The 17757-nt window shown below is 44.8% G+C and overlaps 1 protein-coding gene across 1 annotated transcript; it reads left to right on the top strand.

The window, feature by feature from the left end:
• Nucleotides 1-57: 57 nt before the first annotated feature.
• niban2a (niban apoptosis regulator 2a) lies at nucleotides 58-17367 on the top strand. Its single transcript, XM_086135482.1, has 14 exons — nucleotides 58-504; nucleotides 4558-4688; nucleotides 5572-5700; nucleotides 5785-5890; nucleotides 6095-6262; nucleotides 11733-11848; nucleotides 13274-13378; nucleotides 13487-13649; nucleotides 13855-14042; nucleotides 14132-14287; nucleotides 14511-14624; nucleotides 14801-14908; nucleotides 15050-15161; nucleotides 15283-17367. The coding sequence occupies exons 1-14, from the start codon at nucleotides 450-452 to the stop codon at nucleotides 16092-16094; spliced, it is 2463 nt and encodes an 820-aa protein (XP_085991608.1). The 5' UTR covers nucleotides 58-449; the 3' UTR covers nucleotides 16095-17367.
• The last annotated feature ends 390 nt before the right edge of the window (nucleotides 17368-17757 follow it).

The raw sequence follows: 17757 nt of genomic DNA, 5'->3' as shown, positions 1-17757 counted from the left end.
ATAGGTTGTATGCGTGGCCTTCATCTTCAAACAATAATGTGGAACAGTAATAGTATTTGGTGGTTGAGGAGAAACCGAGCAGCTCGTGGCCACACCCAAAGCAGGGCCGCCTTAACACGTTGGACCAGTGATGCCTTCCAGAAGGTGTGTCCCGCCTTTCTGAAGCCCAACCGTGCCTTCACCTCCTCCTTCCCCGCCTCGTCCCCGCCTGCCGCCAGGGTGTTGTCACCTCACCCAGTGCTCGGAACAAAATCAGCCAAGACAGTAGCGGTAGCAAGTCTCTCGACTCGCTCTCTCTCTCTCACGAGGAGACGTTTTAAGTTTTTGCCTCTTGGATTCGGTCGAATAATTGCGGTGCTATTTGGGAACCTCGCCACAGTCGACCCGGAATATACACGCCTGCAACCGGTTCGGATTGTGACCGAGTCTTTGGGGGTTCTGCTGCGACCATGGGGGACGTGGTTTCCTCTCACCTGGATGAAGGCAAGCGGGAGATGATTACAGGTATGAGGAGGAGGGAGTGCCTCAACAACACCCTCTGATTTGTAGCACGGAGCTGAAACAGGAACGACATTTTGTTTTGACTCACAGATTCTTTTTTTTTTTGCAAGCAAGCAAGCAATCGTTGCTTGTGGTTGTACGGGGCAGGCCAGAAGCAGTGTCACCAGAGTTTATCTTTGAAATGGAAAATTCTTTGTTTGGACTATTTAGTCACGTTGACTATTTCAATATTTCTGCTACTGTTAGCATATCGCCCAAAACAAATCAACAGTAACAACAATCGTGAGTTGAAAAGGGAGTCGACGCAAGTGTCACCACCTGTGCCGGTACAAAAGCATCACTTTTTTTTTTTTTTGCACAGGGAACTGTTCTACTCGAGCTTACGAAAGAGTTCTGCTGTAGGCCCTCTTCCCAGACATAATAAGTAGGTTTCCCCAAAGAGAAGAATGTTTGTATAAATTGGTAGTGGCTGCTATTTGAGTCTCGGATTGCTCCAGCCTCCCGCTGCGGGCACCGAACATTCTGTGGGATTTCTTCCAACCAAGCCCAGAGCAGAGGAGACGTGAAGAGGCCAGAGTCTTGACTCATAACACTCTCCTTGGAAAATACGAGCTCGGCAGTCGAGGCTATCATAAACAACTCTGCTAAAGGGAGAACGTTTTACGATTGAGTTTATTCAGAGGACGCTTTCTTCAAGTCCAGACCGGACTTTAAAGCTTTTAGACGACATACATAAAAAGTGATGTTTCTTTGCACTTCTGACCCGTATGATAAATGAAACAACACAAGAAAATGTATTTTTTCTTTGCCAAGGTTGTTTTGCACGTATTTTTTAATCTAGTTCTGTTCACGCAATGATGGAAAGTACAGTCGTGTTTTCTCACTATTTGCTTTTTATTCCTTGTTCAGAGGCAATTGCGCGAAAGGACACACACACAAGTAGAAGTCATCAATATCCAAATCTGATGCTCTGGTGAAGGGACACTTTGATCCTCTCCTCTTTCACCGATAACTGCTTCAAACAACAAAGTGTATGCAGGAAAAGTGATTAAGATTGCACGACTGTCTTTGTCTTGTGTGTTATTTTGACTTCAAGATGGCGCCGCGAGAGTGGCTGCCTTTCCAGCAGCTCCTATTTATTTTGTTCTTCTACTTCTTCCTCTCATAACTTTGCTGCTGTGAAGTTGGAATTTCTTCATTGCGAGACTATTAAAGGTTTTCTTCTCTTAACAATTGTAACTTTAACTTCAGAGCTTATATGTATCGCTCAAGGAGATGAACAAAGTGGTCGCATCAACGTCCAAATAATATGACATTTCTGACTAGGCAGAATTTGATGCTTTGTGCTTGAAAGCTGTTGGAAAATTGGCATACTCTGCATTTTGAAAGGCAAAGTAAGTGGTGACAGTTGTAGCGTAGCGGTTCACATCGCTGACCTTCACATGGCTGGCGAGGACTCATTTCTGGATGAATGCCCACCAGGCTATAGGCTGGGTTTCCACCTGCAGGGGTACGCTAATGTTAGCGGCAACGCTAAATCTACTTGACCAAATGATCGACATGTAGATCAAGCTTATGGTGGTGTGCGCCTCCGGACAAAGAAACGAGGACAAGAAGGGGAATTCAGTCAGTTGAGTCTGCTGGCCGCCATTTCACATCATCTGAAATGGATGTCAAATTGAGAGAAACAAAGACAAAAAATTTGTCTGTTGGTGCACGAGACGCCATGATTGGCTCTCAAACACAATTGTATGCAGCTTCATGGTTTGAACAGGTTTGAACAGGTTTTGGATTTATGGATTACTCCAACTATCAGGCCAGAACTTGACGTCATCCACACATGCAGTGAATGCGTCTGTCTCAAGCGTTATCACGCGACATCTTGGTTGTTTTTGATGACAAAAAGGTGTTGTTTTGACTGAAAGTTGATCTATTCACACCGTAAGATGGAATTGCTTGTCTCAATAGGATCATCTCTCTGAAATGTGGCCTTGTGGATGCAATTAGCTGTTTTGGATTTCTGACAGGCACGGTGGCGAGTGGTTAGCACGTCGGCCTCACGGCGCAGAGGTGCGGGTTCAGTTTCGGCCCCGGCCGTTCTCCATTGAGTTTGCATGTTCTCCCCCGTGCCTGCGTGGGTTTTCACCGGGTACTCTGGTTTTCTCCCACATTCCAGAAACATGCATGGCAAAAGGTGTCAGCACACCCCTGGTAAGGAGGATGTGATTTCTTCATTCTTGCTGTTGAATCACATTCTCACAGAATGATCCCCCCCCCCCCCCCCATTAGCCCACATAACACTTGCAGCACGCTCACATATCTTAGCTCATAGCATTGTCATCGGAACGTTTGAATACCCGAGTAGGATCCCGCGCCCCGGGGATGACATGCAAAGTTAGCGCCAAACAAGAAAATGTCCTTGGTTGATTTTGATGACTATACAAATGTGAGGTAACATGTGACCAAGTCTATGACGGCACGTTACACTGTGCATGCCGTCAAACGATGAAGACAACAAGCGTCCAGCGAGATGTCCTTTCCCTCACAATGTCGGTGTTCCTTTTCCATAGTTTTGTTTTTAATGACACTGTTCTCTATATTGCACCAGCGTATGGTCAACTGACCTGAAAAAAGTGGAAACTTTATACACACAAGCCCCCTGACCTAGAATAAAATCGGACGCAGAGTCGACCTCAATAGGTTCACGAATGGATCATAATAAATATCTTTGCTGTGCTTCTTGCACCGATCAAACATTTTCTGGGTAAGTGGAGACATTTATCGAGTGAGCTACGCAAAATGAATGATTCCTTTTGCCTTCATAATGTCGATGGGTTCAAGACGCGGTATTGGTTCCCTAAACTGGAATGTTTTGCTTACTTTGGCAGAAAAAGGCATCCAATGGAAAATACAAAGTTGAATGCATTTTTTTTTTTGAGGGGGTGTGCAGGGGGGGTTGGTGGGGCTGGTGATGGCGCACAGACCAGCTGTGCTCAAATTCTTTCCGGACATGGATGTCCTTTTTCTTTTTTGTCTTAAAAGGATCCGGAAATCAGACGGCTTCACCAGAATCTCAGTGCAGTGTTTTCATCTCGCTAGCATCTTACAAAATGCTCTCAAAACCGTGCAACACACACCCATCGGAACCAAAATAACCTTCCGTGAGAGCTATTTGTGCATTTCCCCAAATGTCTTCACATCGTCATTGGCTTTGAAAATTTCCCCTGTACTATATATAGAATACAAGGCGCTCTCATGAAGTTCTGGTGTCGCTGTTGTCTCTCCTCCGCATTCTTCTCACACCAGTGTTGCCTTGTCAGCGCTTTCCTCCCCGCTCTCCAACCTCCGGTCATCTCCCTTCTTCCTGTTGTCCCTTCCAGAAACGTATCGCAGTTAACACCGTCTGCTGCTAGCGCAGCCAAACACATAGACTCCTTTTTCCAGCACCGGGACATGGGAAAGACGCACATCCCCTCTTGGACGGATTGCTGAGGAAAAAGACGGCAGCCGTAGAACTGGGTCAAATAGCGGCGAGACCATTGTGCACGAATGGAAACTGTGAGGGGGTCAAGATTGATTTTGATGAAGCTAGAAATAAAGCAAATATAAATTGGACCAGGGCGGCACAGGGCTCGGTTTGTTAGCACGTCGGCCGCACAGTCCAGAGGTGAAGGGTTCGATTCCGGCTACGGCCTTCCTGTGTGGAGTTTGCATGTGGTCCGCCGTGCCTGTGTGGGTTTTCTCCGGGTACTTCCGAAAACATGCAGGGCATATTAAAGGAACCATCACAGATGTTGGCCTTTGAACTTTGCGTCCATAGCACTCCGGTTCTTTTCCTCTTTGGTACACAATTTCCAAAAACAAATTGAAATGTGGACTCGTCAGACCACAAAACATTTTCCCTCTTAGCATCAGTCCATCTGAGATGAGCTCGGGTCCAGAGAGGCTGGCGGCAATTCTGGGTGTTGTTGATAAATCAATTTTACTTTGCATAGTAGAGTTTGAAGTTGCAGCAACGACTGTAGCACCAAACTGTTGTCGTTTCTCCTTCTACAGTGAAGACGGGAGATGTGATGAGACAGTTCAGCGACGTGTATAAGCAGCAGTATGCCGTCGCTCTCTTCAACAGCATCCGCTACGAGATCGAAGGAGGTGGCGGGCCACAATCGCAGATGCTACACCGGAAGGCAAGTACCCAAAAGAGTTTTCTGTCATCACCGCCAAGAAACCCTCGAGCAAGCAAGCAAGCCAATTAAAGGCGATGCAGTTAAACAGCATTCCCCCCCCCCCCCCCCCACACACACTTGAGTGTCATCGTTCAAACGCTATGCATATCATTGTAACTCTTGACTGTCTTGTGATTCTAAACTATATTCCGTCCAGCGCTTTCAAGAATGTCCTTGCTGTATAAACAAGCTAGCGCTAGCGAGGAAAGACGTTTCTCGTGAGGACGAAAACGCGTTCTCGTCAGGACAAAGTAGACCCGCTTGAAAAGTCTAATGATACTCGGGCCTTGCAAATCGCTCCGGAGCATCGAGCAACGGTGTCCTTGCGCAGTAGCGTGAGCCCAAAAGCCAGAGTGTAACTGTCTTTCCGCTGTGTTTCTGATCATGAAGAGGAGCAAGTACAAAACCGGTTGCCAAGGGATTTGTCAACAAAGGCTCCGTCAGAACAATGTCGCAGAACTCCATGAATGAGGTCATTATTTGTGCTCGGGAGAGCTCTCAGTCACACCTTCCAATGCCACGAAAAAACTCTTTGCCCCCTTTCTGAGTTCAATGGAATTGAACCATATAGAATCGTTGCACGTTTTTAAATGTATGGAATTGGATCGGAGCGATATCTCTGAGAAGGAAATGGCATATTTACAGAGCCGACAACTACGACCACTCATGTTGTTGTTGTTTTTGTTTCCTCATTTCTAAGAAACGTGTTACAGGTTCATTCATGATAAAGATGATTTCAATTTCACGGAATCCTCGAGACTATGGAGTAAAGGCTTTTGGACGAAATGCACTTTTAAGATTTTGTTCATTTTATCAAAATAAATGCTTTTTTTTTTTTTTTCAGGATCCTTTGGCTGGCCGTTCGATCTTTTCAGGGAATTTGTTTCAGTACCTGGAGGAGAATCGCAAGTGGAGAAATCGCTTCGTATCGGTGCCAAACAATTACACCATCAACCTCTATGAGAGCAAATCAGTGGGTTCACTTGACTTGCTCCTTTGCCTAATTTCACCGTGGTCATGACAACGTGTAATTCTTTTGATTTTGATTTTTTTAAAGGCACATGAGCGGACTCTGCATCCCAAAGTAACCATCAACTGTGCCGGCTACAAGGCCCTCACATCTATTGAAGATTACATGGAACTGATTAACACCAGCCTTCCAGGTATTCGACTGACAACATACACGACTCCCAAAACAGTTCGGGATGGTTGGCTTTCAGGTGAAATTGAAAAAGTTCACGCTGCAGTGGTATCATATCATATCATATCATGAAATATTACGATTAACTTGTGTGTGAGTACTAACCAACACTCGATGCATGCTGGTTGCCTTTTTCTAAATGAATTTGTCCCTTACCTTGTTTTAGATGTTAAAGCCAAATCGAGCAGCAATCCTTTTATCAGATGTGCAACGCAATTCCCACTCATCCTGTGGCACCCGTACGCCCGCCATCATTACTTCTGTGTGATGACCGAGAAGGAGCAGCAGAAGTGGCACGCCGTCTTGCAAGACTGCGTCCGGCACTGTAACAACGGTGAGGAAAACTCCAGGAGCCAGTTCAATATGACACCGTCAGCGCTCTTAATTGGTCGTCATCGGCGACAAGTTCAAGGAGCTCCGAGTGGGGCCACCGTGGCATCTGTGCACAGTGAAAGTCACTGAAACTCCAAAATGGGTGTGTGAAGCTTGCGAAGTCGAAATATTTGACAGCTGATTATTATGCGCCCGCGCACAACTAGTCATTAAAAAAAATTCACATGTGACGTGAGGTACACAGTAGAAAGAGCGCCATTGTGGGAACAAAATATCGGAAACACCTTGTGTGGATCATGAGAGCTTTGACGGCGGCCAACGTTGCCGATATTGCTGTGGTGCGTGTCGGTCACAGAGTGACGAAAGAGGCTGACGTTGCTCCCACGTTGGACTCTTAACAGAATTAGCGAACAAAGTTAGGAGATGTCTCGGCTGAAGTCTGTTCTAAGCGGCCTTTGTGCTGTTGTTGTTGGAAGAAATCAAGTGGCAATCAGTTAGTGGCGCATACTTGGCTAAAAAGGAATCTCAAGCTGGCTGTCACGCTCTTGTTGTAAAAGAAAATTCAATGAAGGGGTCTCGGCTCAGAGCTATAACTTCTCGGGCAATCAATGTCCTACAGTGGAGAAAAGAAATGAAAAGAGAGTGCACAATGGGGTACTGATTTTTTGTTTAATCGTGTTATGTCATGAATCATCAGCTGGACATCAGCAGTGACGAGGCTTGGGTCAACTTAAGTTCACCATACTTGCTGCCATGGAGTGCAAACAATTATAGGGAAACTCCCCACGTAACTGTCAGCTAGTGAAATGCGTCGAAACCAAATAATTAAAAAAAACACTGAACATTCAATATGCCTTTTCAATGAAAAAATGGGTGAAATGGCCCCTCAAAATAAAACTAAGATAAAAAAAATTAAAGAAAAAAAATCTCAGAATGTGCGAATTGCGAGTATGACGGTGTCTACTGTATGCCGTAATAATTTCTCCCAATGCCACATCTTCCTCCCCGCCTTAAAATCTCAGGAGCGGTTTTTACATAATCCAGGCAGATCTAATGCATAATGTATATCACATATTTACGATGAACAGATTAGAAATCGAGACATGCCCAAGGATGCACAAACATTCTTTCGTGACATTTTTGTCAGGCTGTTATTCTTGCGCGCACTTCTCGGCAAGTCACTCGATTGTTATTGTTATTAACATGCAACCCGTATAAATGTTGAAACGTAGGAGCTAAATTATTTGAGCTGAGAAGGCAATCATACTCCCAAATGTTTAAATGCAACTCAGTTAGAGGGGAAAAAAAGTAAATGCAACTCAGGTAAGCCCGATCGGAACCCACATTCCGATTCAATTGATCAGTTCATCACGAAGCCTGCTAATGATTCCTGATCATTTCAATCCGATGCGATGGAGGAGGGGCAAAGGTCATGCAGGGTAGGGGCTCTCAAGGACCCCACGGCACGTTTTACTGTACTTGCCTTGTGCTGTGAAGACGCAGCCAATGCTCAAAGGCTTTTTTTGTTACTAGTTAATCGATCACTTATTTGGAGATAGCTTGATGTGTGCTCACAGTGGAAAGTGAATTATCATCTGGTTAATAGTTCTCTTTTGGCTTCAAGAAATAGGGGCTGAATGTGTTGATGGTAGTGATTTTATTTTGAAATCTGCATTTGAATTGTCATTTTCTGTTCAGCGCTTCCCATTTAAGTGCCATAGCAAATGCCAAACAAGCCAAGTGGAATTTTCTTACCCCCATCTAGCTGCATCTGTATACGTATACATCGATGCCTCCGTCTTCTCTATTTTTATATCCTATGCCCAAACCAGAGCTCGGGTGTCGATGATTGAGAGGAACAAGTAGCGCATACATTTTGCTCATAAAACAAAACCAGCCCTTGCCTGTCTTGTTCAGCCTTTTTGACTGCTCCACACGACCTGTTTGGGCATGCTCAGTGAGTCCCCTGTGGTACATTCCATCTGGGCTTCAAGAACACGTCAGAAGGAAGCGGGACTGTGTTGGTGTTCCGCGATGGCTTTGGCACGTCGAGGTCAATTGGATCAGTGTGTATTGATGACATTCATGGCTTTGGCCTGCGTTACCGCGCCCAGTCTCACCTCTGTCATGTTTTGAGGAAAAAACAGAACAGGCAAACGACTTTTCAGGCGAGTCGTAAAATGACTTTATGGATGTGACCCCTGCCCTCCATGCAGGCAATTTAAAAGGGAGTTGGCTTGATTAGCTCATATGTTCTTCAAGGGAAAATCGGGTGTTAGCAGTCCAAAGCTTGCTTCTTTTAGTGCATATGAGATCAGATAGATCGGGGGTCTCCAAACGGCAGCCCGGGGGCCATTGCCGGCCCGTCATCCATTTTGGAGCGGCCCTTTTATCCTTCCATTTTGATGTATGTGGCCCTCAAACGAAGAAATTGGGACACGCCTGGTCTAGTTGAACCACAGCTCAAAGGCAATGTCTTCACTGCCTGATTTTTATCGGTTAATTTTCCGTATGGTTTTATTTATCGTTGCTTTTCTCCGTGATTTCAGTGACATTGAGTCTTTTTATTTCATGAACGGAGGGATGCCAACAATTGTGTCCACATTAATTTTTCTTCTTTCTTTTTTTTCCCCTTCATCCTTTTCCATGCTAATCACACATACTGTGTGTGTGAGGTGTGCATAAGAGCATAAGGAAGGCCAAATGAGTTTAAGTGGCGACAGTGGGAGGAGAGTTGGCTGTGATTGATGGTATTCTGGAGGCCCGTGGGAGCTCTTTGGGGCCTCGAACTCCAAATGAGAGCCTGGTGCATCAGCCTGGAGACCAAACTATTCTATTTTGGCCTCGGACCAAAGTCATGTTTAAATGTTGAAAACGCAATCCAACGAAGGAATACCTTGTGTCTCCACGGCACACTGTACCTCACATAGTTACACAAGTGCCGTTTTGGTGTGTTAACTTTTTTTATCTTTTTTTAATATGAGAGACTAACTCAGCTTATCGTCGCTGTTCTGTGAATTTTTTTTTTTTTTTTTTTTTTTACAGGACAGCGACATCTTACAGTCTGCCCCTTCTTCCAGAGAATTCACCAAGCCCCGCATTTCAGTGATGACATGTACAATAGGATAATGAGTTCACAAAAGCGTTGAATGTGCTCCCTTCTATCACGAGCCAACGGCAAAGGCGCACATTTAGGTCAGCTGGTGAAGTTCCTTGTTAGCAGGATACTGGCTGCTGCTGTTTAATTCTGTGGCGTCCATTCAGAGTGTCAGGTTGGTCAATACATAAAGGCCGGCTTTCTGGGCAATGAGGTCATTGTTTAACAGAAATCATTAACGGGGCACTGTGCAGAATTATTCGGATTTTTAGTAGTTGGGAGCCTTGAATTGATTGTGGGCTGGATCGGCTTGGATAAGGCCATTGCAAAATGATGGCTCGAAGGCCTGGGAATCTTGTTGCTCCACATCCCATCCGATACAGTGCAGTCAGCCTCGCAAAGAGGGAAATGCCTCCAAATTTATGCTGCGGTAATTGCTGCCACATGTTCTATTTTTACTCAGTGCCCTCACTAGACACTGCGGAGGAACTGTACGGCCTCGTGGTTCAACTGCTTGGCAAAGAGATCAAAAATATTGCGCGGCGTAAAACGACATGGCTTCTCCAGTGAGTAAGAAAACGCAAGATGAAGGAAAAAAAAGTCCATCAATGCTAGCGACGCGCCGTTGGCAAACATAATTAATCACCAAAACAAACAAGATAAGATTTGCATTTTTGTTCCCTTTGCAGCCTGTTCAACCAATTGAACACTCAATAAAACTTGACTCAGACTTTGAGCTAAAACAGGTCTGGCCTGTAACTGCGTATCACTTCACTCGTAAATTATCATCGGCTTGGATGTCGTCTCACTCGGTCACAAAGTCATCATTTTGGCTTTCTGAGGGTCAATTGCGGTGCATTTTTTTTGCTTCGATGAAAAACAAAATGTTTCTGCTTTCTCTTCTTGCCTCAGCTGTACACATCCCCTGCCCCCCCCGGCCACCACTTTCAGAAAGTCAAGTAGGGAAAAGCTTGTTTCATAGTGCACTTGGTGTTTGTTTGGTGCTTTGAAATGCGCCGTGCTGTGCTGGGGTGACAACTAGGTCGTGCGACACAATACACACTTGCTCAGGCATCTTTGAAAACGGCGTAAATTGGAAAACAACACATCATCGGTCCACGCTTGGTTTGACGTTACGCTTTTCACCGGGCATGGAGAAGTGGAAACCCGCCAAGCTGTCCGTTTGTTTTCTCCTGCGAGTCTCGCATCTCCACGCGACCTTCCACTGACCGTCATCCCTTTCACCCATCACTGCAAAGTTATCGGGGAGGGGCAGCTTCCCGTCGGGCTCGCCTTGCCCCCTCCCACGACAATTCCTGACTCACTTCCTGACTTTGTCACGCTCCTCTGAGTCACAGACCTGCTATCACAACACTGGCCCGTTCTTGGTTTGAGGTGAAGTGACAAAGGAATCAATGTGAACGTGATACCTCGCAAAACGTAAACGTTCTTGTGATTTTGAATAATCAACATTTCAAGGGGCTGGTGGGGGCTGAAGCATACACTTGAATTCAAAAGTGTTGTTTTTGAAAAGAAAATGTAACTGGTGTTATTTTATGAGATGAATTTGGTTTACGGGTCAACTACTAATCACTAACTCATTCACTCCCAAAGACGTTTTTAAACGTCTTTTCAGACTTGGTCCAGAATTAGCTGGTATTGAATGAGTTAAGTGTCTGGTGCACTGCGGTCTTCATGGCTGCATTTTTTTCCCCCGTTTTTTAATGTACTAAAGACAGTTGAATCTCATCACATCATCACAACCACATGACAGTAAGTCACTTCCTAAAAACACACCGCTGTTGTTGTTTTAGCACAGCTCCTTCGGTCCTGTCCGTTGGGTGTGTCAGGAACCATGTGAGTTCTGTCACCAAAAAAAAAAAAAAAGCATCTTCCTCTTTTGAGGAGCATGACAGTTGATTTGGTTGTGTTCCACTCTAGCCACTGCTAGATTTATTCTCCAGACACAGATTCATCTTTGTCATCACTTAGGGAAACTTCATATTTCCAAAAAGTATATTTAGTGCAAACATAGCATGTGCACGCTCGGGCAACCAACCGCATTAGTTCAGGCTGGTTATTTTGACCCCACCCACCCAAAAAAAGTAAAATAAATAGAATCATAATTTGCACAATATAAGTCACATAAATAGTGGTTACTTGTTTAAATGATTTGTCTTGGTCATTCAACAAAAAATATATATATATTTGAACAGGGCTGTGTCGATCTTCAACTGTAAATCCTAAAATCCTTCCAAAGGAATCCTCTGAACTGTATTGCTCCCAAGATGGTGTTATTTGTGTCTTGCATGGGTTAACACAAGGAGCTTGTTTCCTTCACATTACCGACGGGCCTCTTCCTTGCCACCCTCAGGTCTGCCGGAGGACTGCACTGTTCAGACGCCGGCCTTCACTGACACTGTGAGACTGCATAGACAAGCGAAAGGCCACTATGGGACCTGGGACATGATGTGTGGAACGTCTTCACAGGTAGGCCACTCTCGACCTGACTCGAATCCGTTCACTCTGGCTTCGCAGGCCCATAACATGTACGCTACCAAAGTTTGAAAACTGTATGTTCGGTTCACTGAATACAGTAAACTCCCTCCACTGCGTTTTATTTTACGTTCAGTTTGTAACTATTTTGTTCTGGCTCCTATATATGTATGTGTATATATATCCATTTTCTTCTTCATCCGTACACCTGCTTCCCACACCAAAAGACAAGAATGCCTTGACACATGAATGTAGAAGAGAGCGTCCGAAAGGGCAGCCATCCTCCAGCCCTTCTGCCATAACGGCATGCCAAAGGTCACCCGAGTCTCACTTTTCAATGAGTCCCTTTCAGTTTTCTACGAGCGCTCCTGAATCACCCTGTGTTCTTTGCCGTCACCTTTCCCTTTGCTTATTGCTTATTTCGGGCCCCCGCGCAATGCTTTTGCTACCTGCCTACGCGTGCTGATGGAGCGTACGGCTCAAGTCAAGATGACATTTGTGTGTCCTCCCAAGCACGCGGCATGTCCCGTTTCTCGCCCTATAACACGTGTCACATATTTCCTGCTTGGTAAGATATTTTCGATTGCAGTGAGTGACAAAATGTTGTGTGTTTTTTAAATTGTTAATTCAATGCACGTGGTTTTCATTTCCATTCTGACAATATTTTTACAGTGCATTTATTCATCTGTAAATCGCCCCCCCCCCATGCCAGATTATATTTAGGTATTTCATGATTGAAAAATAACATCTTGTCCAGTGCTGATATTTACTCTCAGACTTGATGTACTGCATCAGAAACTGTCGTTTGCACTTGCGACATGAATATTTTATTTAAATTTGTTAAAATAAACACAAATCATGAAAATGCCGCATTAGCGGTTCATTAATATTCAAATGAACTCATCTGCTCTTCCACTATTTGCATTGTCACAAAATGGGTGAGACACAAAACGCTTCCGCTCGCGTTGATTGAATGAATACTCTGCATATCGTGTGTGTGTGTGTGTGTACACTATACTACTTCTTGCCTCTGAATCTTTCATCTCAATGGGCACACTGTGTCTTTTCAAGTTTATTTTGGTGGTTCTTTGGGTCACATTGAGGGTGAGTGGAGAATAGTCCCCCCACATGCCTCAACACACACGCACACACCTCACCCTTAGAGCAAATCAAAACAAAAACAAAACAAGGAAGGCCAACATCAAGATGTGAATTGCAACCGATTCAAGAGTGCGCTTATTTAGCCACCGTCACTGAATATACTCTAAAAGTTATTTTTAGCTGTTTGTGTTTTCAATGCACTGCATGTTTGCACTGTGGGAGAGGAAAGAAATGTCATCTGTGCTCTATGTTGCGCATAGAGCATATTTGACAATAAAGCTGACTTGACCTGATGTGTGTATGTGTGTGTGTGTCCAGATCCTGGCAAATCTAGTGATGGAGGGTCTCCATCCTGAAGTGAGAAATGCAATCGGTCCTCGTTTGAAAGGGAAGATGCAGCAAAGGCAGCGAGATTGGATGTTTGTGAGTTCTCGTCAGATTGTTTCAGCACAGCGGAAGAGTGAGAATAATGCTTATTATTGGGACGTATGTGGTTTTTTTTTTTTTTTTTTTTTTTTTTTTTGTTTGTAGATCTCTGATGCAGTTTACAGGCAAGTTTTGGCCCAGACCGCCAGTGAGTATGAAATTCTTCTTGAAAACTGCGAGACTCGGAAGGTTCAGCTGGATGCCAGGCTGAGAACTGACATGGACCAGGTCATCACATCGAAAGAACACGTCAGCAGCAAGATTCGAGGTAACCCAATTCACTGAAATGATTTTCCGCAACTTCCTCAAACCTCACTCGCAGGGTCCCTTTACAAACAAAATGACAACTGACCTCCTCCGAATTAGAATCAGGCACTAGAGAAACGATCGTGGCCATACATTGTCGGTCATTTTTAATGGGTTTGAAAATAATGCTTGTGTGCTTCTCCTGCGTGTGACACAACCATCTGCAGCCCTGGTGTTACCCAAAGCTGAGTCTCTCCTGAAGAGGAGCGTCCAACCTTACATCAATTCCATCTTAGAGGCTCTCATGGAGCCCATCAGCCGAGGTTTCGCTGAGGTCAGGGATGTTTTCTTCCGGGAGGTGGTGGACATAAGCAAGAACCTGTTAAATGGAGGAGACAAAGAAAAACTGGCAGAGGTAAGTCGGATTTTGCTCAGGGCACATTTGTTGCCTCGATGCGCTGCCACCCTGCAACCGGATCACGCCGCGTCGATATTTCGTGACAGCACCTGGAGAAGCTCTCCATGCTGGCCTTCCATCCAGTCAAAATGAAGAGTTGCTATGATAATGTGGAGGAGCTCAACCTGGAGGGACTGCAGCAAAGGTTCGACGTCTCGAGCCCTTCGGTATTTGTCAGCAGGGCTCAGATCCTCATGAGGGAGGTGAGAATTTAAACTGCCATTTTTTTCTCGCTCTCTCTGGAATGTTCACATGTTGCCAATAGTCAATGCACTGTCGCTGTGGCTGAGAGAGAACCTGCTAGTTGGCTCAAAGAAACTTCGCAGTTGCCTGTTAGTGGCCGAGCATGACGTTCTAAACCACTGAAATAAGACTTCTTGTGGGGGCTTTTGTTTTTGGCGTTTTTATTTTTGTTTTTTTTTACAGCAAATGGACAATGCAGTACACACATTTGAGCAGCTGCTGCAGCAGTCGTTAGCTGCCCAAGGAGAAAATGACATGTGTAAAATCATCCAAGGGTGCCAGGACAGGGTTCTCAAGGTAAACTGGAAAGAAAGAATCCAGACATTATGTAACCGAAATTTTTTAAAAAAAGCTTCATTCGTCATGATTTTTGCATCAGAGAGAATAAGACATGGCATTCGGTAATCTCTCTCTCTCTCTCTCTCTCTCTCTCTCTCTCTCTCTCTCTCTGCGTTTTCGGTTTCTCCCTCCAGAAGTACGATTACGACAGCAGCACAGTACGCAAGAAGTTCTTCAGAGAAGCTCTGCTGCAGATCATCATCCCCTACATGCTGCAGCAGCTCGCGCCGTCCTGCTCCCCCGTAAATGGCACCCCGCTGCACTGCATTTTGACAATCTTGTTTTCCTCGCGTCGGCTGTTAGATCAACAATAATAATAATATTCAACACACGACGGAGTGTTTTAATAGATGAACCCGTGTCTGCTTGCACCCCCCCCCCAGGAGCTGCCGCGTTTTAAAGAGCTCATCTTTGAGGATTTCTCCCCTTTCCTTCTTGTGGAAAATATGTTTGAGGAGGTGGTGCTGCAGTCTGTCACGAAGGACATCATGATGGGTGAGGATTGCGGAACAATTAAGCCTCCTATTGTCCGTGGGGTCAATTTGTTTATCATTCAAAAAATAATCGTTGACTTTTGACTTTTTGCTCCACGCGTGCGTTCGTTTCCCGTGTGTAGCTGTGAAGGAGGCTGCCGTCCAGAGGAGGCACAATCTCTACAGGGACAGTATTGTCATGACCAACAGTGACCCCGACCTCCAAGCGCTTGGCGAAAATCTTCCGGTGGACTGGGCCACCAAATTCGGCAACGGTCAACCCGAAGGTGGTAGCGGCGATGGCGACGGAGGTTCTGGGAAAAAACGCAAGCAGGTGGTGTCCATGATCCAGCTCGAAGGAGTACCTTTGCCCTACGAGTCGTGTTTGGAAGTTCCGGGGGTGGAGCTCATCCCCGAAGAACAAGCCGTGGCGTCCGATGACGCGGAGGAGCAGGCTGAGGCCGATGTGCGCGGGGGGCCGAAATCCCCAGATAGCGTGGACGAAATCAGAGATCTGATCAATCCGGTGACGGAAGTGGTGCTGCCAGATGAAATCGAGAGCGACGTGTCCAACGGGACGGTGCCGACACTGGCCGACGGAGCGCAGGAGGAGGTGAGCCACATCACCACATTGGTGGAGGATGTCCCCTTGAAGTCTCCGCAGGAGAAGAGATCACCGCAGTCGATCCTCCAGCAGTTGGTGGGAAACAAGGAACAGGAAGATGAGAAGGAGGAAGCGGCGATTAAGAGTGCTATTGAGGAAATCGAGTTAGCAGTACAGGAAGGTGAGCGCGAACAAACTACGGAGGTTTCCGCCACGAAATCTGATTCGCAGCAGCAGCCGGCGTTGGCGAAGGACTCCGCTCCACACGAAGAGCCTCAGCCTGTTAAAACGAGCCTGAACGGCGACGACAGTATCATTGACCCTGTAGAAGTGGAAGTGGTTGTCGCGTAGGATGACCGCCATCCCAAACGCTCGTTGTGTGAGAGGTGGAAGTGCATTCTGCTGGGACTTGCTTCGTATCGTTTCTTTGTTGATGTTGCACACCTCAAAGACCAATGATCTCATCCACGGCTTGACTTCCCTGAGATATTGTTCTTGGTGATTGGTTCTTCCGTATAATCCCCACGCAGGCTTCCTTCATATTTTGTGTATGACACTGAATGCATCACGTTTGTTTTTTTTTGTTTTTTTTTGGGGGGGGGGGGGCGTAAATAACAATCTGAACGCTGCTGATGATATTCAGCACAAAAAAATACCCTTGTGGTCAAATGGGATATTCTCTAAAACCTTGATAAGAGGTGTCAGCCAATTTTGCAATAATGTGTTTACAGTAGTGCGCCGTTCTTGGCAGCAGGGGGCGCTACAGTATATCCCTTATTTTAACAACTACAGTTTTTCAAATCATATCTATTTTTGTAAGTGTTTTCTGTATTTATAATGTAGACTTGATGCGTGTTTTAAGCGATTGCGTTCGTAGGTATTGGCTTCAATGTATGGGAGTTTTAAAACCTATAATCTCAGTAGACTACATATACACAAACGTTCTTGGCTTTTCTATTTTTCTCCAGCTTCACTGTAAATACATTGGATCAAACGTTACGGGTGTTTAGTAAAGCACATTTTCTTTTTTTTTTCATTCATTGGGCTCAGAGGTTCGGTTTGCTCAGCTCAAATTGGCCTTGTGAATCGTAAATGTTTGAGAGTTTTTTAATTTTTTTACCTGTTCATCACAGAGGTTTGGGATAAGAAACCAAACGAGTCACAATTTGTTAATTACTCACTGGGCAGAAAAAAGCTTTTTGAATTATTCGTTTAGAGACTTTGAGAAAATTGACACACTAACATGAAATACATTTAGTGTATACAGTTTTTGCACTCGCAATACAATTCAAACATTCTTTAAATCAAGTATGTGATCTGTTTTATCTTAGATGCTGAGAAGAGAGCTGCAAATCCTTCTCTCTTTTTTAAAAACATTTTTAATAGCTTCAGCTTGTAAAATCACCTCTTGCATCTTGAAACATTTGCCTGGACACCTTTGGTGCAAGAATTTAAATTGTTAAACTATACATTGCTTTCAATGGAGGGGCGCGGACACCTCTCCTTTATTTATTCCTGTACCCGTGTGGTTGTGCTTTTCCAGATCGAGGTCTTTGTTTTTGTCATCTTGAAATATGTACCGTACAAACATTTATTGTTGAATAAAGTTATTTCCTGAACTATGCTTTCTTGTTTCGTTGTTAATCGGATCAAAATGTATTCTGTTTTAAAACCACAACAAACAAACAAATATGAAGTTGAATGATTAGGTCTTAAAAAAATCTGCAAATGTGAAAAAGATTTCGTAAAACGAAATCAATAAAACCTTGGTAACGACCTCAATCCAAACGTTTAACTTTCTCTTGGGCGCCACCTCCCGGCTAATTGATCTTATTCCAACCTTTTTCAATTTGAGCGCTGCGTGGGACATTTATGTATTCCTTAGGGGCTACCTGAGACCCGAGGGCACAATGTTGGTGAACTATGGCCTTTCTTTTGCCTTTGGGTTGGTTGCTTATAATGTTATCATCAATCCATTCATTTTCTACAATACTGAATTTACTGGAGCCTATCG

The sequence above is a fragment of the Hippocampus guttulatus genome, chromosome 17 (genome assembly GCF_054856545.1).
Source record: "Hippocampus guttulatus isolate MCC_2025c chromosome 17, RoL_Hgut_1.0, whole genome shotgun sequence".
In the NCBI taxonomy this organism is placed as follows: Eukaryota; Metazoa; Chordata; class Actinopteri; order Syngnathiformes; family Syngnathidae; genus Hippocampus; species Hippocampus guttulatus.
The sequence above is the reverse complement of the archived record's forward strand: the minus strand, read 5'-3'. Positions and strand labels throughout refer to the sequence as shown.